Genomic DNA, 24,645 nt, shown 5'->3' with positions numbered 1-24,645 from the left:
AACGGAGGCTCAAAGAAGTCACAAGGACCATCACACGGTGCGGCTAAAGTTCAAAGCGAGGTCCCTGACACTCCAAAGCAGGTGCTATTTTCCCGAGCCTACAATTCTGGGGGGCCCCTCAGACACCCAACCAGAGATGAGGCACAGGCAGCACAGGTAGATGGGCAGCGGGCCCTGCCAGGGGGCATCAGGGTAGACACCCCGGACTCGGGCAGCTGGAGAGGCTGTCAGGGCTCTGCGGCTCGGGCCTGACCTGGACAGTGGAAGGCACGAGGGTGTGGGGGTTCACTGTGGAACTCTGGGCCACAACTTCCCACCCCCAGGAGTTCTGGCCAGCCCGGTGCACGGGCAGGGATGTGCCAGCCTCCTTCATGCCTCCCTGCCTTTACCCCTGCTGTGGCTGCTGCCCGCCTGCTGGCCTGGTCACAGCTCCAACATCACCTTCCAGGCTTTGCTGAGCCCCTCGCCCAAACCCAGGCAGTGGTGACCATGAAGCGTGTCCCCCCACTCTACCCTGCACATATTCTAGCACTACCCGGGGACCTTGTACAACTCAATGAGTTGAAACATGTACACGGCAATGTAACCGTCACCACAGTCACAACACAGAACACTTCCATCCTCCTACAAAGCTCCCCCTTGACTCTGCAGTCGAGCCCTCTCTCTCCCCGCCAGCTCCCAGTAACCACTGATTGTGTTCTGTCCCCGTAATTCTGCCTTTTCTAAAATTTCTTATAAATGGAATCATGTAGCATGTAGTCTTTTTTTTAATTCTAGTAAAATACACTTAACATAAAATTTACCATCTTAACCATTTTTAAGAGTACAGTTCAGTGGCATTAAGTATGTTCACATTGTTGTGCAACCATCCATCTCTGGAATTTTCATCTTCCCAAACTGGAACTCTATTCCCATTAAACATTAACTCCCCATTCCTCTCTCCCCCCAGCTCCTGGAAACCACCATTCTACAGTCTGTCTCTATGAATGTGACTTCTCTAAGTACCTCATAGAAGTGGAACCATATAGTATTTGTCTGTTTGTGACTATTCCACTTAGCATAATGTCTTCAAGGTCCCTCCATGCTGTAGCATATGTCAAAATTTCCCTCCTTTTTAGGAACAAATAATATACCATTGTATATATATATACACCATATTTTGTTTATCCATTCATCTGTCGATGGACATTTGGGCTGTTTCCATCTTTGGGCTATTGTAAATAATGCTGCTGTGAACATGACTGTACAAATATCTCCTTGAGTCCTTGCTTTCAATTCTTGTGGGAATATACCAAAAAGTGGAATTGCTGGATCATAGGGTAATTCTATTTTTAATTTTTTGAGGAACTGCCGTACCGTTTTCCACAGAGGTTGCAACCACGTTACACGCCTACCAACAGTGCACAAGGGCTCCCATGTCTCCCCCTCCTCACAGTAAGTAGTCTTTTGTGTCTGTTTCTTTCACCTAACATGTTTTTTAGATTAATCCATGTTGTTACTCACATTAGCTCATTCATTTTTGTTGCTGAGTAGTATTTCATTTTTGGATGTACCACAATTTGTTTAGCTATTCACCAGACGATGAGCATGTGGCTTGGTTCCAGTTTTGGGCTGTTACAAAGAAAGCTGCTATGAACACTGCATGCATGTCTTCACATGGACATGTGTTTCATTTCTCTTGGCTAAATATCTCAGAGTTATATGGTAAGTTGCTTACCATATAACCATAAATATGGTTATTGCTGAGTTATATGGTAAGTGTGTGCTTAACATTATAAGCACCTTCCAAACGATGTTCCAAAGTGGCTGTACCACTTTGCATTCCCACCAACAGTGTGTGCGAGTTCCAGCTGCTCCACGTTCTCACTAGCACTTGGCATTGTCAGTCTTTTTAATCTCAGCCATCCTAGTAGGTGTGTCACGGTATCTTATTGTGGTTTTAATTTGCATTTCTCTAGTGATTAATGATGTTGAACATCTTTACATATGCTTATTGGCCATGTGTATGAGCTCTTCTGTAAAGTATCTCTCAAAACTTTTGCCCAATTTTAATTAGTTTTGTCTTTCCCATAGACTGTGAGCTCCTTGAGAACAGGACTCTCAGGGCCCCCTCAATGCCCAACTTCTGGGGGCACCATTACTGAAGAGCACATTGTGAGTAGCGTCATGGGACTGCTCAATCGTTTATCCCTCAGCCAGCCAGTACCCCTGGCCCCAATAGGATCCCACATGCAACCCCATTTTTAAAATAGGCAAAAGACTTAAATAGATATTTCTCCAAAGATGACATACAATCAACCAATAAGCACAAAAAAAAAGTACTCAACATCATTGGTCATCAGGGAAACGCAAATTAAATGAGCTGCCCTATAACCCAGCAATTCCATGACTTGGTATTTATTTACCCAAAAGAAATGAAAACATATGTCTACAAAAAGCCTTGTCCAAGAATGTTCATTGCAGCTTTATTCACAACAACCAAAAACTGGAAATAAGCTCAGGTTTTCATCATATAAACTAACTGTGGTGTACCCATACAATGGAATGCTATTAAGCAATAAAAAGAAACAAAATACTGAATCTCAAAAACTTCACGCTGAGGGAAAAAAGCCACACATGAAAGAATTATATGATGCTCTACAGAAGGCAAAACTAATGGATGGTGACAGAACTAGGGGTTGCTCAGAGTGAGGGGCAGGGATTGGGTGGGAAGGGGCAAGAAAGAACTTTCTGGGTCATGAAAAAGTCCTCTACACTGTTAGGGGTGCAGGTCACACGGGTGGTCAAATTGTCCACTTAAGGTCTGTGCCTTTCACTGGATGTAAATTACACCTCAAAAAAACTGTCTTTAGGCAGCTGCTGAAATACAAACCAGCTGGCCTAGTTATCCTTCTGTCCTCAAAGTTTTCATAATAAAGATCCAACAGCTTCCCATTCCTCAAAAGAGCCTTGGTCACAGACCTCCAGCACCCCCAGCCCTGCCCCGGCCTCAGTGCTCACCTCGTCACACAGAGCACACCTGTGGGGGTGTCACATCTGTGCCTCTGCACCACCGCCCCCTCTGCGGGGTACCTCTGCTCACCCTGCAAATTCCAGCTTAGGCACCTCTCCTTCAGGAAGCCCTCCTGAATCCCTGGACTGGGCTAAGCACACCCCTCTGAAGCCCTCAATTCTCAGGGCTTACTTCCACCACAGCGCCTGGCACCTTCTCCCTGGAGTAGTTGGTTTTCCACTGCTAAGACTGTATGAGATCCTCAAGAGGAAACAGCATGTCATAGTCAACTTCGCATCTCTAGCTCCCAGCACTAAGTTTGGCACAAACGTTTGGGTGAACTGGGGAATCTGCTTGGTAGTAAAAAAGAGAGAAAAGAGAGGAAGGAAGGAAAAGTCCTAAGGGGCAGAGAAGTGGTGTCGGCCCCTGGGGAAGAGGCCCACTGACAGAGATACAAAGGGAATATCTGACACAAAGAAGGAAGCCAGTGAGGGCCCTACACGGAGCCTTGGGGCTGCAGTTACCAGGCCCTCCAGCATGCCAGCACATCCAAGACCCTCAGTTTCCAGAACGCTGCTCCCAAACCCTCCTGCTCCTTGGCTCCAGGTGTCATGGCTGAGTTGGTCCCCCCATTCCCCTGGAACCCCAGCAAGACCAGAGGCTGCCTCTGAAGCCCGGTCCCTACCCTGCCCATCCTGCCTCAGCCCAGACCCAGTCTGGGGCACAAAGGTGCCAGATTCCAGGGTTCAATGGTTTACAGCTCCATTTGCTACATGATTTAAAAGAACACAGAAAAGTCTGTTACCCAATTTAAAATCTCTGTTTTTCTATTAATATGCCAAGCATAATCTTTTTATAAGCAAACAATTATCTATATATTGCATATATTCCTTGGGAAAAAAAGAGAGGCAACTTCAAACCTGTAATAAATGTTTAATATGTCTATTTGCTTCACTCTCAGATAACTTTTTTTTTCTTTTAAAAATTAATCACTCTATCCCACCTTTCCATCCACAAATGTTTTCAAGAAGCGAGTAGATGACAATGTAGTGAGCTATACAGTGGAGAGACTGGGTCCAGGTAGGGATGGGAGAAATAACAGTGTAATCAGCACCCACTGTGCACCACACCCTGAGAAGGGGGCAGGATTATGCCTCCTTTTGCAGATGGAGGGACTAGAGTTCCAAGAGTCCTGACTTCCCTCAGGTCAGGAATCCGGTGAGGGCAGATCTCTGGACACAGAGCCCCTGTTCTTTCTGCCCTCCCAACTGTTCCAGCTCTTAAAGTTGACACCTGCCCTTGAGAACTTTCAATGACAGTGAAAGTTTAACAGGATAAACAGCTGAGAACAGAGAGAAAACTTCACTCCAGGCTAAATCCCTTCTCCATAATTAAATCAGCCCATCTTGACGAGGAGGTTTTCAGAGGCGGCATGCACAGAACTACCTATAAAAGGAAATGCAATTAAGGCGAGTCTTTTTAATATGTCTAACTCTGGACTGCCCTTGCCCTAGGCAGAAACTAAATTCTACTTAGGGACAGCTGTCTTTGAAAAGTTGTTATGTAAATTATAAGGTAGGAGGAGAAAAGAAACAGAAATCATTTTCCGAGGTAAATGAGAAACCGGTTGAGAAAGGAACGATGAGGTAGTAAATCGCCAATCTCCAATTTACAGCAACAGTTACCACCTAAAAGCTGGACCTCACAGACCACACGCAACTCCATCTTGTTAGTTATTGGGCTGCCTCTTCTAAATTAGCCCAGCAGCCAAACAAAACAGGAAACTCTTCAGAAATTAGCTGACCACAAGCTGACAGTAACACAGTTAAAAATATAACCTTTTCTGATTTATGACAGCTGGAAATTGAAGGAAACTACAGCAAATGCCCACGTTTCTTTTTAAAAACTGTCAAGCAAACTCCAGGAGAGCAGAGGTGGGCAGTTCATTCTGGGTACCAGCAGCAGAAGGACTTGGGAGAAGGAAGGCACCGAATCAAGAAGTCATCGTTTTAAGAAAGCATGCCAACGTCACTGGGGGATCCCGACCCACCCCTCTGGCTGGGGGTCCGCTCCCTCACTCCACCACACACACGCCCAAATCTGACACCAGAGCGGGATGAGGGCCGGACCAAGGCTGGAACTGCTTTTTGCCCCTGCCTGGCACGCAGGGCACCACGCAAAGCCAAGAAAGGTGCCCCTGGGGGTTGGGGAGTGGCACCAGACAGCCAGCAAACAAGCTCCTGGAGACACTCACCAATGCTGCTTCAGCAGGAATTGGCGGGCTCAGAAGACCAGGCTGGAAGGGGCAGTTGTGGAGGGCAAGCACCCGTGACATAAGTTTCTACTTCCACAAGGTCACTGGGCTCCGCGAGGAACCAGACCGTTAAGGGGCAGGAGGTGACCGGTGAGCTCACTCACTTTTCACTCAGTAAACACATATGGGCACTCATGTGCGCCAAGCACTCACCTAGGGGTGGAAATACCAGCCAGGCAGGCACGCGGGAGCTGAGACTTCACCCCCGGGTGGAGGAAGTTGATTTGTAAAGCCTCAGCTCCGCCATGTTAAAACTGTACGAAGCTGACCTATCTGAACTTTTGTTCCTCCTCGGTAAATGACACACGAATTAGAGCTGTGGGCAGAACAGGGCAGCGAAGGGCGTGAGGTCAGCGCCCGCGTGCGGAAGCTACTGGTAACCACAGATGAAGGACCCCCTGGACCAGGTGTGAAGTGGAAGGTCCATCACCTGGATGTTCTATTGCATCCTGCCAGCGAAGAGGCTGCTTGGGCCGCGAAGCCAGGGACGGCTGCCTGGAGGAGGTGGCCTTTGAGCTTAACTTTAAAGGGCGGGGAACAAGGCCCCGCAGAGCTGGGCGGCGGTAGCGGGTAACATGTATAATTTATCACAGCGTGTCACAGGGTCACCCCTAGCGACAACGCCAATCCCTCGCGTTTATGGCTCCCTCTATAGGACACCAAGAAACTTTCTTTCGGCAGCTCAGTTGAACCCTATCCCTTCAAGACATCCTGGCCAAGCACGTGGGTCTAAAGGAGCTACCCGTTTCACGGAGGAGGAAACAGGCCAGGCAATAAGGAGACCCAGCCCGGGACCCCTCGGCCGACGACTTGGCAGCGCCGGGATTCGAACCTCCCGCCCGCCAGGACGCCCGCGCTCCGTCCCCGGCACGCGCCCCAGCCCTACCCGTTACCCTGGAAACGGCCCCGCGCACGCGCGCGCGCACTGCTGCCCCTCGCTCGCTCTTCCGCTAGCACCCTCGTTATTATTTTTAATAAAAACCCAAGGCGGCGGGATACCGCCAACGGCTGAACGTGCCGTCGAAGGACGCCGCTACGTCCGCTCTCCGCCCCGAGCCGCGGATCCCTCCGCCGCCCGGCGGCCTGCGCGCTTCTTCCCAACTCCAAGCCCGAAACGGCTTCCCGCGCGCCGCGCTGCGCCCCACCCCCACCTCATCCCCACCCCAACCCCCAGCCCGGCTCACCTGCCGCCTGCGTCTCCATGGCAACGCCCACACCGCGGAGGAAAAAAAAGCCTCGGGCTCTTCCGGGCCCCCTCCCGCGCCGACCGAGAAGGCGGGGCGCCCCGCTGATGCTTCGCTTTTTATTTTTATTTTTTTAAGAAAAGAGCCGGCGAGGTTATGGCGAATCTGCGGCATCCAACATGGCGGATGGAGTCTTCGCCCTCCTCTTCACGGGGCGCTGACGCCGGCGTAGCGGACGTCAGCCTCGGATGACCCTCCCCCAGCGCCGAGCGCGGCCCGGCTGGGCTGGCCTACTGCGCATGCTCCGGGCCGGCGGCCGCGCTTTGTATCCCGCTCCGCAGACTCCGCCGCTCCGCGTTTTGAGCCGCTCCTGGGAGGGGGGCTAACGGGAGGCCTGGAATGCGGATTGCAGGATTGGGAGTCTGCCCAGTTCTGCGGGAGCCAGCATGTACCTGCCGGCCAGTCCTTGGACCCGCCTGACGTGGAGCCACCCGGCTGGAGAGTTCAGGGTTCCTGTCCCAGTTCTGCCCTTTACGAACTAATCTGGGACAGCGATTTAACTCTTCTTGGTCTCAGTTTACCAGTTTGTCAGTCGGGGTGGTTACAGCCTGGCTCACTCTCAGGTTGCAGTGTTTCCCGAGGTGGGATGCTCTCCGCTGCGGGTACCCGACGTGCCTTAGTGGTACAGAGAATTACACAGCCTGGAGCCCCCCGAGAAAGCGATTGGCTTCTCTCCGTCCTCCTTGTCTTGCAGAAAGTCTCAGTTGGGTGTGAGCACGCCTCTGACACTTGCTCCTTTCCCTGCTCCTGGCTCACGCACAGCCTTCTGCAGGCAACAGTATCTGGTTGACACGGACTGACCTTGTCTCCGTTTTTGATGTTAAGGTGGTTAGCTCTGCCAGTTCCTTCAGATCTGTGCTCAGATGACACCTCCAAGGGAGCCCTTCCGACCCCCCCCAAACAAAGTAACCCTCCGAAGTCAGTTTCTATTTTCTACGTGGTATCAGTTACTATTGGGCATTAATGTATCTCGATCGCTTACCTCTGTCGGTCTTGGTCACCTCTTGAGCTGCAGAAACTAGAACTGAGCCTGAGAGCTATTTATTGAAGAAACTAATGAGTTTGTGTTACTTGTATTTTTAAGGTTATCCTGTTTATAACAAATGATAATGTTTTTTTTTATTTATGATAGTAATACAAAGTTTTCTTTTTAGATAAAACTTATTTACATTTTTTAAAATTAGCTTAAAGAAAATGGTATACATGGTGCAGAGACAAGACTGAAAAATGTCAAAGCAAATGTCAGTTGAGAAGTTTGGGAAACAACTGATTTATTTTTGTGGTTCCCCTGACATGTTGCCTGTTGTAAGACTTTTCCTGGAATAACCTCCTGTCTGTTGCTGCTCTGTTGAGAAATTCTCCTTCAGACAGCCTTGAAGCTCATGGCTGGGTGTTCCCACAGTTCTGCTCGTACTTGCCTTGCCCGGTTCCCCACATCGTTGCATTTATCTGTTTGCACAGCTCTCTCCCTGTGAGCTAGACCATGAGTTTCTTGAGCACAGAACAAGTGTGCACATACAGGTCTTTTTCATCCTGTCTTCCCAGCTGCTACTGCACAGCAATATTACCCAATGAACACATGCATTTCCATTGTCACTTGTTTTTCAGTAATAAAACTGCCATGGACATTGATTGAGGTTTCCGATGACCCAACTGATTTCTTGGGAGCCTTTCTGCCCTGCACCTTAACCCTGTTCTTGGGAGATAAGGAGTCATTATAAGACCCAAAATTTGCCCAGTCCATTAAATATATGTTCGGAGATATCTCCTCCCCTGCCCCCTTCATTTCATCCTCATTTAAATGGGACAGATACGATTATCATTCTTGTCTAGATGAGAAAATGAATGTTCAGAGAGGTTATGTGGCTTTCTAAGATCACACAGCAAGCCAGTGAAGAGCCAGGTGTCCAGCTGGTCTCTGCATGGCCAGTGTTCTTCCCACTTTACCACATCACCATCCAGGATGTGCCCAAACTACCCACCACACCCCTAAAAGAGCCAATTCCAAGACAATCATAGGGTAATTGCTACACACCCACCACATCCCACATCACAAGATGGATGGCGGGGAAGAGTCCATCACAGTCTGTCATTTGGAAATGAACTGCTCAACAAGATGCATTGATGAGCTTTTCCTTTTAGGACCATAAATGTTTACAATAATCACTATTTTGCTGTGAATCGATTTCCATCAGGAAGTCGGAGCTGTGCTGGGTTGCTGACAGTATTGGTTTTGTGCTGGGTTGCCTTTCGTGCAGCAGCATTTAAATGTTAGTTATTGATTAGCAGGTGGATTGCTCCTGGATGGTACGACCAAAATGAATTTTGGAAATGAAGCAATATAAATTTGTCTCAAAACCCAATTACCTCAGAATATTAACAAAGTCAAATTAAAAGAAGGAATTGTGGACTAGGAGTGCTGGTCCTGGGTTAATTATTTGGACAGCTATAATTTTCTCAGTTATTCCCATGGCATTTTCTTCCTTCTCTATCCAAAGAAGAGTCACTGAGCACCTATTATTCCTGAAAACTAGCCTGGCCATAGGCAGGGAAATGACTAAGAGATAGTCCCTTTCTATGGGACCAGATTTGCAAATGGAGAGATGAGTCCACCTCTGGCTCGTTCATCCCTTTGCTGAGTGGTTTGCACATTTTCAATGAGTAAACCTCTATTCTTTCCATTTGCCGGTAATATTTCAAAATGGCCTTCAATTAGTGAAGAAGCACTAGTGGAATTAAATATAAATTGCTCAAAATTATATAATTAATGGCATCCTGCTTCAATGATAGCTTGTAAAGGAGATCAGCTTCCCAGCTGGCCCACTGGTGGTGGTTAGCCTCTCACAGCCAGCACGTGAGTGAATTTATGTCAATACGTTTATCAACATGAAATGGCGTTTACTTATATAGTAAAGAATGCTTTTACATAATTGGACATATTTGTGTCAATAATTTTATAATTATATCTAAGAGCTTAATGACAAATATACATTTACATGAAAACAAAATAATTTATGTACATAATTTTATAGGATGCTTTCTGGAAAACAGATTTTGATAAAGGATACATATGGGTGACCTCAAAATATTGGGCCTTAAGGCACACAGCAATGACAAAATCAACAGTAGGGACAATCACAGTCTGAGTGAAGTGTTCAAAATCCAAATAGGCGCACTGGAGAGAAAAATCCATTTAAAATTGTATAAAAGGGAAGGGTATAGTAATATCAGAACGATATGAGCAATCTCACTGTGAATGTAATTATGACCTTAGGAAGCAACATCTTTTCTAGTTCTGTCTTTTCAGAGGCCATAGAGTGCCATCTCATCACAATCCGCTTGTACCCTCAGCACCCAAATATTGATCTCAATAGTAGTTTTCATTAGCGGTAGCCAGGGCTCCTTCAGAGAAGCTGAGTCCGTGTTTGGGAGCAGGGGAAAATCAGCATGGCCTGAAACAGGTTGCTATTGCCAGAAAACCAGGACGCTGCGCCAAATGCTGGGCTGTTGCTGAAAGGACAGAGGAGTGAGCTGAGAAGGGAAGGGGGTCCCTGTGGTCAGGTGTGACAACGTGCATATCACAAAGAATAACTGTAGGTCTACAGTTGTCGATGTACGAGAACAAGCCGAGTCTAAAAGCCATGAGTCCCTAACGATACAAAAGGAAAAGTTAATATTATGTGTAGTTACAAAGCAAGTTGTAATTCAAAGAAAGGGCAAAATATGATATTTGAGTAAATAGGTAAGTTTGGCATATATGGGGTTCTGTTTCTTACTTGGACTTCTTTATATCTGTTTATGAAATGGTACATCTGTATAAATTGAGAAGAGCAGATACGTTTCCTATGAGTAAGTTAAAGATTTCCAGAAAGAGTAGTAACTGTACCGAAACCAGGAAGGACAGGTTGAGACCAGTGGTCTCGTAAATAACCAGGTAGAAAGAGGGCTCAGTAATTGGTGTTGCCAGTTAATGGATTAGCCAGATGTCCTAGGAGAATGGCTGATAGATTAAACTGCTATATGGCCCTGCTAGTTATAATGAAATGCTAACAATGCATAGTGAAGTTAATTGTAAACTGAAGCAGAACATCATATACCCAAGATGTAATGTACATGGAGGTAAAGATTGCAAGAACTTGCTTATAAGTTCTGTTGACATAGCCGATGCAACAGGTCTAGGAGAGGGCACCCCCACCAGCAAGTGCCTGTGGCCATTCGAGTCCCCTGGAAGGATTCTGTGTTCCAACCAAGAATCCATCAATCAATGACCCAGAGGCTGTGATTTCAGTGCACCTGGGAAGGAGATAATCTTTCTCTTTTGGGTCTGATGTTGCAATCCTGGGAAAGTACAAAAGTAAATTTTATAGAGATAACAAAGAAATTAGTCAAGCCAATAGTTATGCTTTTTACAAAGAGGCTTAGGTAAGGGTGCAGTAACTTTTGTGTTTTTAAGGTGTTTGAAGCATTCAGGAGACATTATATTACACTCATACTTATGTTGAAATGGGATAATTTGACTAAGTGGGTAAATGTTTAAGGAAATTTGATTCATAAGGTTTTAAGTTTTTATTTATCAACTGTGTTTAAATAGTTTACAAAAAAGTTAGTAGATTCATAAGTATAATAAATATTCTTTAAACCAACTACAAGCAGTAGTAACTGGGCCGTGTAAAAAGAAGGGGGGGTGTGGGTGGCCTTGGATCCCAGCAACAAGGAGGAAAGAACGGGAGGGCTGCCAGAGGCAGCAGAGTGCCAGGCCCACCGCAGGACCCAGGAAACAGTTATTGAAGGAAAGGAGAGGGAGGGAAGGATGGAGCAAAGGATGAACATGGGGGTGAACTCAGTAGGTAAGGAGAAGGAACAATGCATAATTAAACATCTATTTTGTGGCTGTTGTGTGAACGGCACTGTTTGAGATGTTCAGAATGGAGGAAAAACAGATTTAGAAAAAGCACAGGCATCTGAGTGTCCATGAGTAGAAGGCTGGTCATCCAAACATGGAGATCCCCTGCGGCTGTTTCAAAGAATGAGGCTGATCTGTGTGTGGAGATAAGGGGTGTACACTAAGATACGGCACTGAGTGAAGGCAGCAGGGTGCAGAACAGTGTATGGAGCACACTACCGCTTGTGAACAGTTTCTATAGGATACACGTGCATGTGATTATATACACACAGAGAATCTCTGAAACTGGTTAGAGCAGACAGCTTTGGGGAGGGTGTCTGGGCATGGAGATCTGCACTCACAGATCTGAACATGCTTTAGAAATAGTTGAATGTTCTTCCCTGTGCATACGATGCCTTTTCAGAGAAGACAAGAAGGTGGGGAGGGAATGTGGAGGACCAGCTCTGGGTTCTGGTCCTAGTTCTATTCCTCAGTAGCTGTATGACTGTGGACAAGTCACTTATTTGCACTGTGCTTTCTTCCTGTGGGCAATGAAGGTGTTAAACCCCACTTAGGGAGCTGTGAGAAGCAAATGAGACAATGGTTCAGAAATGCAGTCTAGGGCCGGCCCGGTGGCACAGCAGTTAAGTGTGCGCGCTCCGCTTCAGGGGCTCGTTGTTCACGGGTTTGGATCCCGGGCGTGCATGGATGCACCGCTTGTCAAGCCATGCTGTGGCTGCGTCCCATATAAAGTAGAGGAAGATGGGCATGGATGTTAGCCCAGGGCCAATCTTCCTCAGCAAAAAAAAAACAGGATTGGCATTGGATGTTAGCTCAGGGCTGAGGTTCCTCACCAAAAAAAAAAAGAAGTGCAGTCGGATGCTGCGGTGATGGAGGTGGATCAAGTAGCTTCAGTCCATTTGGGGACAAAAGACACACAGCCACACGTGGCAGTGAAAGTACACACTAGATGGAGTGCCAGGAGAGCTGCATTCTGATCTGGGCGTTGCCACCAACCCACTGTGTGACTTTGGAAAAGTTGCCTTAAAGCCTCTGGATTTCAGTTCCTTCATCTGTAAAATGACGCTGGTGGAGGAGCAGGGATTAACTAGATGGCTTCTAAGGCCCATTTCAACTTAAAAAAAAAAAAAAAAAGATTATAATATTGGTTTGAGACTTCTAGGAGTTGACCACACAGACCCATCACTTCCAGCTGCACACGTACGAGAATTGTGTGGAGGGGGCTGGCAGTTTGTGCAGGGTCTTGTTTGGAGGGCAGCGGAGAGGAGGAAATTGTAGAAAGGAGCAGCTGGGGGTGTCTTCACCTAAGCCAACCAGACCCTGGAGCCACACAGAAGTTCCTGTAAAGGCCAACAAGAGGGAAAGGTGTCTGTGGGCAGTGGTGCCTCAGTGGCCTCCAGTGAACTACGCCCCCTGCAATCACATCCTCGTGTAGCCCCTCCCACATGGACTTTGGGATTGGCCGTGTGAATTGCTTTGACCAATAGGACGCAAGCATGACTCAAGCAGAGGCTTGGTCAGCACTTACATCCTGGGTCTTGACCCCTTGGACTGCCCCCCCGGAAGCCAGCCACCATGCTGTAAGGAAGCTCAAGCTAGAAGCCACACAATGAGGCCATGTGGAGAGACAACCCAGAGGAGACCCTCCTGGACATTCAGGTCCCAGCTGCTCCCCAACCAGTGCAGCCACGTGAGTGACATTAGCTGCTCCACTGGCACAGAAGAACTACCCAGCTGAGCCTTGTCAACCCCCAGAATTGTGAGAAATTACATATAAAATGCTGTTGATTTAAACCACTAAGTGCAGGGTGGTTTGTTGGGCAGCGATAAATGACTGACATGATACGTCACCCAACTTTGCCTGAACTTCGGTGTCAGGGAGATTTTGAGAGCCCCTGGGTCAATTTGGGGGAAGGTAGAATCTTTAGCTTGTTACCCTAGAAGCAAAAGGGGAATTAGATCAACAGACCTCTGGATGGACTCCAAGGTGTCTTTCAACCAGAGGAGGTTTATCGAAGAAGAAAGAAGAAAGTTGGCTGAGGCCTGAAGGATGATTAGAATTTGGATCAAAGACAGGCCAGGAGGCTGTCTGAAAGAAGGAAGCAGCAGGAGCCAACAGCACCACAAAGGATAACCCAGGGAGGCCTGCCCATAGGAGGAGTCACGCAGGAAACCTGGAGGTGGCAGTAGGCAGGCATTTCCCCGGAGAATCCCAGAGTCAAATATTCTGTTCAGCCTTGTTCACTGTGCAACTATCAGACCACACACACCATCTGAGGCCCAGAAAATACCATCACCAGGGGCATCTGCTGTGGGAGTGAGTGGTCCTGCTGCTGCCAAAATGGGTGGAAAAGAAACCAAATAAAACAAACAATAGTGACAACATGGGCCCAGGCTTCTAGAGTTTTCCAAGCCCGTTCATGTTCATAGCTTTCACCAGCATCCTGTAGGGTAAGGAGGGTGTCAGTAAGGAGCCTCATTCTAAAGATGAGAGAACAGCACACAAAGGGGTTAAGTGACTTTCGCCGTGTCACACAGACCACAGTGACCTAGGGACTGGGAACAGGGCCACAGGACACTTAGCCCAGGCCTTTCTGCATGGCGCCTCTGACATCCACTTCAGATTGTAAAGAGCTGTCCAGGGGATAAGTGCATGGCGGGGAGAAGCCATTTTCCACCTGAGTCCCGTGGAGTGTACAGAAAGGCGGGCCGGGCAGGGACGAGCGCCCTGTGTGTGTTCAGCGGGAAGCGTGGTGTGCCAGCAGCAGCAGGAGAGAGGCCTGATTAGGAAAAGGCAGTGCCCCGAGCTGCCTGGCCCAGGTCTTTGCTGTGAGACGTCAGATTCCACTCACCCTGCTGGCCTTTTCTCAACCCCAGGCGTTGCACAGGTCCCCACAGTTTCTGCCGAGCCTCCAGTAAGCATGCTGCTGAGCATCACGGCCCCGTTGGGAACGATCAGCTGCTTTCCTTCTAACAGTGAACTCGAGTTCAGGTGCCAACCGCTGCGCCTGCTGGCCTTCTGCCTTGCCTCCATCACGGATGCTGGAGTGAGAGGACGGAGGAGACTTCCCATTTTAGTAAAAATCTTATATACATCTTTTCAGCCCAAACCAAAGAGCTCACAGCCTAGTGGAAGAGGAGGACCTAGAGTGGGGGAAATGAATGTTCTAGTCCACTTGGTTGTTTATAATACAAGTAACTGTTTCATGTCAAATCAGACAAGCTACGCCTCACCATAGCTCACCATTTCTTAAAGATGCCAGGCCTCTTTACAACTCTGAGCCTTTGTATGTGTCCAGAATATTTTTCCCACATTTCTCCACCTGTTGGACTCCTTTACATCCTTCAAAACCCTGGCCAAATGTCCCCTGCTCTGTGAAGCCCTCCTTACTTCCCAGGCAGAGTTAGTGACTCCCACAGCCCTTTTTCATGATTCTTACATGTTGTGCCATACCTGCTAACACACCCATCTTCCCTGTTGAACAGGGCACTCCTGCAGGCCAGCGGAGGTACACCCTCTGTACTCTCCTCTATACACCCGCTGCCTCAGAAGATGATCTGAGCCCACAGGGCTGAGCAAGTTGGTAGGGAACTGACAATTTAGTGTAAGGAGATGAAAGAACTGTCTGCATGTTTATCGAATAACACTTGGGAGGAATTCATTATGAAAAAGGGTTCGGGTCATTCATTCATTCCTAAAGCATTTATGGAGTGCCTACCAATTGCAAAAGCTATTCTCTAAAGATGCACACATGTGGTCACAGGATCTGTCCTCCAGGATTTCGTAGCCATTAGAGGGAATAAATGCACCGTGCATAGGAGAGAAAAGTGAGGGGGGCACGACCCAGCCTGCAGGGTCAGGGAAGATGCTAGGAGGTATAACTCAAGGGGAGTCAATCAGGAGACGGCTTCAGGCAGAGGGAACAAAGGCACAGGGGCAGGAAATAGCACGTTGGACACAGGGCATTTGGTCGTGAGAGGAGCGAGAATATAAGAAAATGGAGGTCACCCTGTTACCTTCAAAGGTGACTCTCCTTGCCCTCTATCATTCAGGTGGCTGTTTTGGTTGTCTCTCCACAGCCCCAACCAAAGACAAAAGATGACTGGGGCACAAGCTGTCAGTGGCCAGCCCCCTTGTGACCGGCAGCTTACACTGCTGAGACAGCTGCTCGGATCCTGAGATGGAGCTCAGCTGGCCCAAAGGCAGACAGGAGAAGAGCCATGATGTCACCTCGTGCACCTCAAGATGACTGACGTGCTGAGAGCTGACCTATTACTTTACAGATGAGGAAGCTGAGGGGGAAGGGACAGTTTAAGATGGCACTTCAAGATAAGCATTGAGTGACAGAACAGGAATCAGGCACCTGGGGAGACAGAGCTGCAAAAGACACTGTCTCTGACCTCAAGGGGCTTACAACCTTTCATGGGCTGAATTGTGTCCCCCAGAATTCATATGTTGAAGCCCTAATGCAGAGTACCTCAGAATGTGAGTGTATCTGGAGATGGGCCTTTTAAGAGGTAACTAAGGTAAAATGAAGTCTTTAGGATGAGCCCTAATCCACTAGGACTTGTGTCCTTAAAAGAAGAAGAGATTAGGACACAGATACACACAGAGGGAAGACCATGTAAAGACGTAGTGAGGAGAAGATGACCATCTACAAGCCAAGGAGAGAGGTCTCAGAATGAAACCAACTGTGCCAACACCTCAATCTTGGACTTGTAGCCTCCAGAACTGTGAGGAAATAAATGTTTGTTATTTAAGCCACCCAGTCTGTAGTACTCTGTTATGACAGCCCTAACAAACTAAAACCCATCCCTTGAGAAACCAGGCATGAACACTGCTCATTAGATCCTAGAGTCATCGGGATTCTGATTGAGCCAACTGGTCTGCTCTCTGCAGGCACCATTGTAGACACTCCCCATAGCCCCTCAGAGCGTCTGTACCTCCCTCTTATCACACTGCCCTACAGCTCAGCTCCTTAGCAGTCAGGTCCCCAGCAGGAACTAGATAGCACCCTCAAACTGGGCAATTTAAGGAAAGTTTAATATGTGGGCAGGGTTTAAGGAAGTAAAAAAGGGACAATGCAGCACTTCAGGCCCCCTCTCCCCCAGGCCTGTAGGCACAGGGGAGGGAGTATATTGGAATCCAGACCAGGAGAGAGCACCTGTAAGGAAAAATCCACCTCCTGAGAGCTGTGACCACAGGTAAAGACACACCACCAACCCTCCATAACTTAACAGAGAAGGAGACAGGAATAAATGCCCAGACTTACTCTCGTCCCGCCCTCCTGATCTCCTGTTGGAGTGTCCCCTCGGCTGAACCCAACCTGAAGACTCCCCTTGGCTGCCCCTTCACTGTACTGGGAGAGCCAGGGGTCATGGGGCCTTTGGGATTGGTCATTTCCCCAACCTCACGCACGAGAAACAGCTCAACAAATGCATATCAACTTGTAACAGAGGATGGAGAACCAAAACTCCTCATCGAAAGTTCCTGCAGTAACGGGCTCAGAGACAAATCCTGTAACAGCTGAGAGAAAACTGGTAACCTTGAAAGAAAAGTGGCCATGGGAATCTCAAATTTTGCCAATTGAAAAAACAGAGTCTGATATAAAGAGATGGCTGATTAGCTTTCCCATCATGCTGCATCAAGCCATCTAAGTAGAAGAAACCCACAGGGCTGCTCACAAGCTCATTTATAACCTGACTATGTTCACTTCTGTTCTTAGGAGTCGGGGGAGCATTTGGTGGGCATTGCTTGGTGTAGAATCTTATGCCAGTTTCCATAAATAGGCCCACGCCGCCATCTTGGTAGGTACTCCAGAGGGAGGACAAGTGAAAAAACCTTTGGACTGTGCTCTAGTTCACCATCTTTGGCTACCACCCTCCTTCCAATCCCTAGGAGGAGATGGCAGCTGCTTTACAAATCGTGGGTGGGCATCTTGAGAGGCAGGGGAGACGCAGAGAGCTCCAAGCCCAGTCAAGGCATAGCAGAAGGAAGGACAGCAAAGCGAGGGTAACCCAAGGTGCTGTTTGTCAGTAGGTATGGCACGGGCCCTGGTCAATCAGAAAGACTGCCCCTGCTGTGCCAGGGGTCACCCCTTTAGTTCCGCGATCCACTAGAGGTGGTCCTGGAGGATCTCGGGCCAGTGGGCTGGCCTGGCTGGGCTGTGGGGACACGGCAGGGGCTCAGGGAGCCGCTATTTACTAAACCACTAAGTATGAAAATAGTTCATTCTTAAGAACCACTATCACCATTCCAGTGCGGGGGGTGGGGGGCGGGGGAGCTGTGTTGAATGGCACCCTGCTGGTAGGTTGGCCAACTAGTCCCGGTTGGTCTGGGACCTTCCTTGTTTTAGCACGGAAACTCATGTGTCCCAGCAACCTCCTCAGTCCTGATCTGTGTGTTATCATGTGAGGTACCATCCCTGCTAGTTGGGTTACCCAACACAGGCTGGAAATCCGCAAAGGAGAGCTGTCTACACCAAAGGTTGGAGCTGCCTTCCTTCCCCTGCTGAGAGTGCCCCACATGGAGGGGGTCAGAGCAGAATCAGACCACCAGGGGCTCAGAGGGACTTCACCCCACACTCCCCATTAAATTCACCCCATACCCCCTTTGCTGACTGAATGAAATCCAAGTGGTTGGCACAGAGATCCTGGAGAACAGACCCTTGAGTACCTCTCCACTCAGCTGTCTACACCTCAAACCCTACTGCAATTGCATTCCTGCAAGTTCTTTAAAGTACCGCCATGCTCCCCTGCTTGGGAAAACAGTCACCTATCTGCCCCTACCCTGCTCCCCTTTGCCTAGCTCATTTCTTCTTACCTGCCGTGTGTTGGGTTGGAAGTCCCTTTCTCAGAGACTGCTCCCTGATCAGGCAGGTTGAGGCAAGGTGTCCTTCCTGAGTATTCCTAGGTACGCTAGACTGCCCCGTCCCACACGTTGTTATTACTTGCCTATGACTTTCTCCCCCAGAACTATAAACTTCCTGAGGGCACAAGTTCAAGGGCCTGGCAAAGAGTGGGCATGCCATATATGTTGAAAGGAGAAAAAGACTAGACAGGAGATAAAGACATGCTAATTAAGTTATGAATGGCTGTCACCTTGAACTTTGCCCCTATTCTCTGTATAAACAGGAAAGTTCTGCCTTCAGGTCTCCACTGTGGGGCTGGGCAGGGTGGGGAAAGAAGCAGAGACCTAGGCCCCAGTGATGACCATGTAGCTGTTAATTGTCCATTAATTCACTCTGCGTTCTTTCCCTTTGGGACCCAGGGTGTGCCAGGCACTGCCTAGGCACTAGGGGGACAATGATGAATGAGACAGACAAGAGTCCTTCTCTCCTGGAGTTTGGAGTGGCTCACACAAAACAAGCACAAGATAATTTCAAGTAAGGAGTGACATATAGAAAATAAAACAAGGGGTAATGTTTTCTAGAGAGTGTGTGTGTGTGTGTGTGTGTATGTGTGTGTTGGAGGAGGGGATGACTATTTGGAGTGAGTGGTCAGGAAAGGTCTCTCCAAAGTGGTGATGTCTAAGCTGAAACCCGAGTGATGAGAAGGAATCAGCCTGGTGGATATCTGAGGGAAAAGTGATCCAGGCGGAGGAAATGGCCAGTGCAAAGGTCTTGGGGTCAAAAGAAAGCTAGAGTGTTTGAGGAGCAGAAAGAAAGGCAGTGGGGCAGGTTCTTTCTGAGGCGGAGGAAAGGGCCCTCTTGCTACTCTGTTCCCTGTCTCCTCCTGCTGCCTTCCTCTTCCTCTGATCATCAGAAGACCCGTCCTCTCCTCTCACTGAAGCGTCCTTCCTTTGGGAGCTCTACACACTCTGAAGTATAAAACCAAATCAAAAAATACTGCCAACAAAAATGCTTTTAAAAGTACCACTTATTTTAGAATTTATAAAAACATAAGTCAAGCCAGTCCCATGACTTCAAAATGAATGGGATTTTTTTGAGAAGTAACATGCCGAGAAACTGAAGCTATCTGTGTCAGGGGTCGGCCGTGTTTCTGTAAAGGGCCAGACAGTAACTGTTTTTGGCTTTGCAGGCCATGGGGTGTCTGCCCTAACCACTCCACTCTGCCTTGTGAAAGCAGCCATATGCAATACGTAAATGAATGGGCGTGGCCATGTTCCAATAAAACTCTACCTACAAAACAGGCAGCAGGTGGGATTTAGCTCCTGGCCTCTAGCTTGCTGACCCCTGATCTACTTCATATGACAAGTATCGTTATCAAAAATAGATTGTTGTAGGGCCGGCCCAGTGGCACAGTGGTTAAGTTCACGCACTCCGCTTCAGCAGCCCAGGGTTCACATGTTCGGAGCCTGGGCGCAGACCTATGCACTGCTTATCAAGCCATGCTGTGGCAGTGTCCCCCATATACAAAAGAGACAAAAATAGGCATGGATGTTAGCCCAGGGTCAATCTTGGCAACGGATGTTAGCTCAGGACCAATCTTCCTCACCAAAAAAAAAAAAAGAGAGAGAGAGGCATTTCCAATAAAATTAAAAAAAAAAAATAGATTTTTGTTATTTTAACTCTAACTATGGGCCAGGCAATTAGGACACTTTTTGGGTGCTCCTTTCTCTTGGTACTGAGCTGACATGCTGTACCAGGTATGGCAATGAGTAATGAACAGGGGAGCGCCTGAAATTACCTCATCTATTAGTGGTGTAAATCTATTAAATTTTTTGAGATTTGAGTATTAAAATGTTATTTACAACTCAACAACAAAAAAAAAACAAATGACCCAATTAAAAAATGGGCAGAGGATCTGAACGGACATTTTTCCAAAGAAGATATACAGATGGCCAACAGGCACATGAAAAGATGTTCAACATCACTAATTATTAGGGAAATACAAATCAAAACCACAATGAGATATCACCTCACAAGCGTCAGAATGGCTATTATTAAAAAAACAAGATATAACAAGTGTTGGAGAGGATGTGGAGAAAAAGGAACCCACATACACTGCTGGTGGGAATGTAAATTGGTGCAGCCACTAAGAAACACAATGGAGATTCCTCAAAAAATTAAAAATATAACTACCATATGATCCAGCCATTCCACTTCTGGATATTTATCCAAAGAACACAAAAACACTAATTCGAAAAGATATATGCACCCCCATGTTCATCACAGCACTATTCACAATAGCCAAGACTTGGAAACAACCCAAGTGCCCATCAACAGATGAATGGATAAAGAAGATGTGGTATATATACACAATGGAATACTACTCAGCCATAAAAAAAAGAAAATCTTGCCATTTGCGACAACATGGATGAACCTTGAGGGTGTTATGTTAAGTGAAATAAGTCAGAGAAATACTGTATGATTTCACTCATATATGGAAAATAAAACAACAACAAACAAACACATAGATACAGAGAACAGATTGGTGGTTACCAGAAGAGAAGGGGGAGGCGAGAGGGTGAAAGGGGTAAAGAGGCATATTTGTCTGGTGATGAGTGGCAACTAGACTTTTGGTGGTGAACACGATGTTGTCTATACAGAAGTTGAAATATGATGTACATGTGAAATTTATGTATTGTTATAAACCAATGTTGCCTCAATTAAAAAAATTAATAAAATTTTAAAAATAAAAAAATGTTTTTTAATTATAAAATACTTTTCCTAAGGCCAAGCCTAAGCCAGTTTGGCCTTTCACAACTGCCTGGTTCTCTTTGGTAGGTATGGGCAGCCTCCCACGATCATAGGTAGGAAGGTGAGGGTCTGTAAGGCTCCCACGGCAATCACTGCCAGGTGGCATGTACAGTGACAGCAATGGAATTGTGCAAAGCATTTACAAGCACAGTGCAAACATTTATACGCAGGCATGAAAACTCTTCCTAAAAGTCTGTAAGGTCCCCCTTTACGCCCCTTGGAGTCTCTGACAGCTCAGGAGAGGGTCATGTGAAGCAGATGCAGCAATAGTCGGGAAGAGGGTTTAGCTAACATTCTCGGTGGACTGGAAGTCATGCCCCTTGCACTAAGAGAGAGCAGATTCTAGTCCAGGGCAGCACTCTGGAGAGGTGAGGATGCTGGGTGCCCTGTGCTCCTAAACCCCATTCGTGCCAGGCAGGTTTGCCTGCACAGGACACCTACCCAAACCGAGATCCGGAACCACTCCTCCTACCAGGGAAAAAGGACCTCTAATTAAAGGCTGCCACAGAGTACAGCAGCACCCCTGAAGTCTGTATTCTTGAGCAAGACTTTCAGCTTTTTTTTTTTAAAGATTTTATTTATTTATTTTTTCCCCCCAAAGCCCCAGCAGACAGTCGTATGTCATAGCTGCACATCCTTCTAGTTGATGTATGTGGGACGCGGCCTCAGCATGGCCGGAGAAGCGGTGCGTCGGTGCGCGCCCGGGATCCGAACCCGGGCCGCCGGCAGCGGAGCACGCGCACTTAACCACTAAGCCATGGGGCCGGCCATGAGCAAGACTTTCAAATGCTAAAATTTTAGAGTCTGTATTAAAATCTACCTGCATGCACACATATCACAGAGTTCACACTGAAATATTTTCAAGTAAATTATACATAATATCACATACTTCTCTTTTATTGAATTTGTGATTTTTAAAAATGAATTCTACTTCTTCCAGTTACTTGTTTTGGATTTTTTTAAATGGGAGGTAAAATAAAATATAAGACTTTTATTTTTAATTTTGAAATCATGGCCATCCATGAATTCTTATACACTAATTGTCACCTTTAAAAGTTTAAAGCATTCCTTAAACATTCTTCTTAGGAGAATTGTGTTATAAGAAAAGAAAACACATCTATTCCATTTAATAGTTCCATCTCAACTAATATCTTTATAAAGAATGATGACCTATAATTTACAGATGGTTACAAACACAAATGAAAGAGAAGAGCTGACCTCATACAATGTTTCTATCACAGCAAGATCAGGACATGGACTGAACCAGAATGTAGGGCATATGAAAAATCAGAAAAAGAAAAGGAAGAGTTTGCCATGTTTCAAAGCTTGTTTGCATGAAAATGTAATGTACATTGAACAGTTTGAGTGAAGGATTTGTGTGGATCAGCTCACAAACTGGTGGGTGGACAACTTATTTTTACTAAATGAAACAGTCAAGACAGTAACATTAATTTATGGAACTGGACGTGTGTTTATAGCACTCTGCAAAAGAGCTGCCAAGGACCAGCTGATCCAGTCAGCCTTTGCTGCATGCAAGCAGCCCCACACTGGGTGACTTAAAACAACAGCCATTCATTATTATAGCCACATGCCTGGAGGTCTGCTGGGGGCCGGCTGATTGGGTGCTGGGCTCAGCTTGTGCAAGTGCAGGTCGGATGGGGACTCTGCTGTAGTCTGAGCTTGGCTGGGACACCTTAGCTGGGGCAGCTCTGCTTCACGCGCTTCCCTCTTCCTCCTGGGACAGCGAGTTAGTCCATGTATGCCCTTCTTACGGTGATGGCAGAAGTAAAAAAGGGCAAGTAGAAATGTCAAGTGCTTTCTCAAGTCTCTCCTACCATCCCATTGACCAAAGCAAGTTACACGGCCAAGTCAGAATCAACAGGCAGGGAAATATACTCTGCTTTTCGGAGAGAGAAGATAAAGTCACAGGACAAGCAATGTGCCTACAGGTAGGGCGAAGGAAGAATTGGGACCATTAATGCAATCTACCACTCATACCATCATGAACCCACAGAAAAACACTTGTAAAGAGTGCCCCAAGAGTTTGCTTTCTAAACAACTGACTGACTACATGTTTGGCTGAATAGAAAAGAGAGAAGATTCTTTTGCTCAAGGTTTGGTGTAAAGAAGCGATATCCTTTCTAACTTGGGCTTCGATATAAGATGGATTTGAGTTCCAGTTTGATTCTGCCATTTGTTGGCTATGTGACCTTGGGCAAATTACCACTTACTCCATGGTGAAAGTCCATTCTCCCGGCCTGCCTTCTCCTGGTGACAGCATCCTGTTGCTTCTCAGGGAACTTCCTTGCCCTCATGGAAAGATTTTTTATGTCACTATTATTGACACTGTAATTGATGTTAGTGAGCTCTCATTCCTGGGCCCCTTGGTAAAATTGGGGGAGGGTGAGATTAGGTGGCTCTCCCCAGGATTTCACTCAGCTCACTACTCCAACACCAGAGTTAGCCCAGCTGCCAGGCCTCCAGTCAGAACTGGAGGTGAAAGTGTCCTTGCAAACACGAAGCCCTGTCACTAAGCTTGTAGGAGCATTGTGAGCAACAGCAATGCCTCGGAAGCTACACTGCCCCGGTTTGTAATCCTGGCTTCACTTTACAAGCTGGCGTCCTGGGCAAGTTCTAAAACTTTCTGTGTCTCAGTTTCCCCATTCATAAAACAAGGACGATGACCTCTAGTGCATGCGCTTGCTGTAAAGCTCAAAGGAATTACCACACAGAGCTCAGTTTTCTTTTAACATATTCAAAGCGTTCCTATAGGACTCTGTAGAATTCGACATCTCACAAACCTAATCAGTATTTTCATTTTCTCCACCCTGCCTTTGCATTTTGACAGTTAATGGGTCAGTTTGGGGTCAGTTAAATTAGGCTGGTCTCTGCAAAATTCAAGTATCAGAGGGGCCTGCCATCCAGATTTGCTGATCTGTCCTTTGGTTCTTACACACTACTGACACTTACGTCAGGGAGAAGCAGGAGGAGGAGTTTGGTCTGGGAATTATTTGCTGCAAATAAGTAAATCCTGAGAATGCTGAGGGTGAAACCTGCACCCTCCCTCATCTCCAGAGAGAGCAACGCCCCCAGCCCCACACCCCCAGGGGCGGGCATAGGCAAGCATCAGCTCCTCCCTTCCCCTAGTCACCCTCCAGCCTCGGGGGACGTTCATCACTGTGGACATTTCCCATGAGTCTTGCCTTTTTAAAATGCATTTGGCACAGTCACAACCTCCCATGGATGCTAAGGGTCCCCAGGCACACGATCCACTTTCCCTCCTGCTTCCTGCCAGAGCTGTGTGTGTAGCAGGAGACACCTAGATCAGTCTCACCGTCCTGAACTCCTTCTGCAGCGCCTGGAACATCCTTGGCACTCAGGAGCTATTTGTTGGAAGAAGGAGAAACTCAATGAATAAATGTCTCCATTCTCTACTGTCAGCAGATAAACGTTAGCAGGAACCTCTGGGGGAGGGGGGTCTCCTGTTTAAAGATGTATGTGGGCATCTCTGCAAGAGTGCCCAAGGTAAC

General features: G+C 47.3%; 1 protein-coding gene across 5 annotated transcripts in view; it reads right to left on the bottom strand.

Moving 5' to 3' along the window:
* ZFAT (zinc finger and AT-hook domain containing) overlaps positions 1–6,627 on the bottom strand; it is a 204,346-nt gene extending 197,719 nt beyond the window's left edge. For 2 of the 5 annotated variants that reach the window (XM_004431048.3, XM_087447423.1), the window contains exon 1: positions 6,491–6,627. In XM_004431048.3, coding sequence (XP_004431105.1) covers positions 6,491–6,509 — 19 coding nt within the window. In that variant the 5' untranslated portion in view covers positions 6,510–6,627. Of the gene's footprint in view, positions 1–5,459; positions 6,124–6,192; positions 6,270–6,490 lie in introns of those variants that run through there. The other 3 variants (XM_087447421.1, XM_087447419.1, XM_087447420.1) reach the window with 3 other exon arrangements.
* Between the last annotated feature and the right edge of the window lie 18,018 nt (positions 6,628–24,645).

The sequence above is a fragment of the Ceratotherium simum genome, chromosome 23 (genome assembly GCF_057802395.1).
Source record: "Ceratotherium simum simum isolate JZ-2026a chromosome 23, ASM5780239v1, whole genome shotgun sequence".
Taxonomy (NCBI): domain Eukaryota; kingdom Metazoa; phylum Chordata; class Mammalia; order Perissodactyla; family Rhinocerotidae; genus Ceratotherium; species Ceratotherium simum.
Note: the sequence above shows the minus strand (reverse complement) of the source record. Positions and strands in the feature narration are given on the sequence as shown.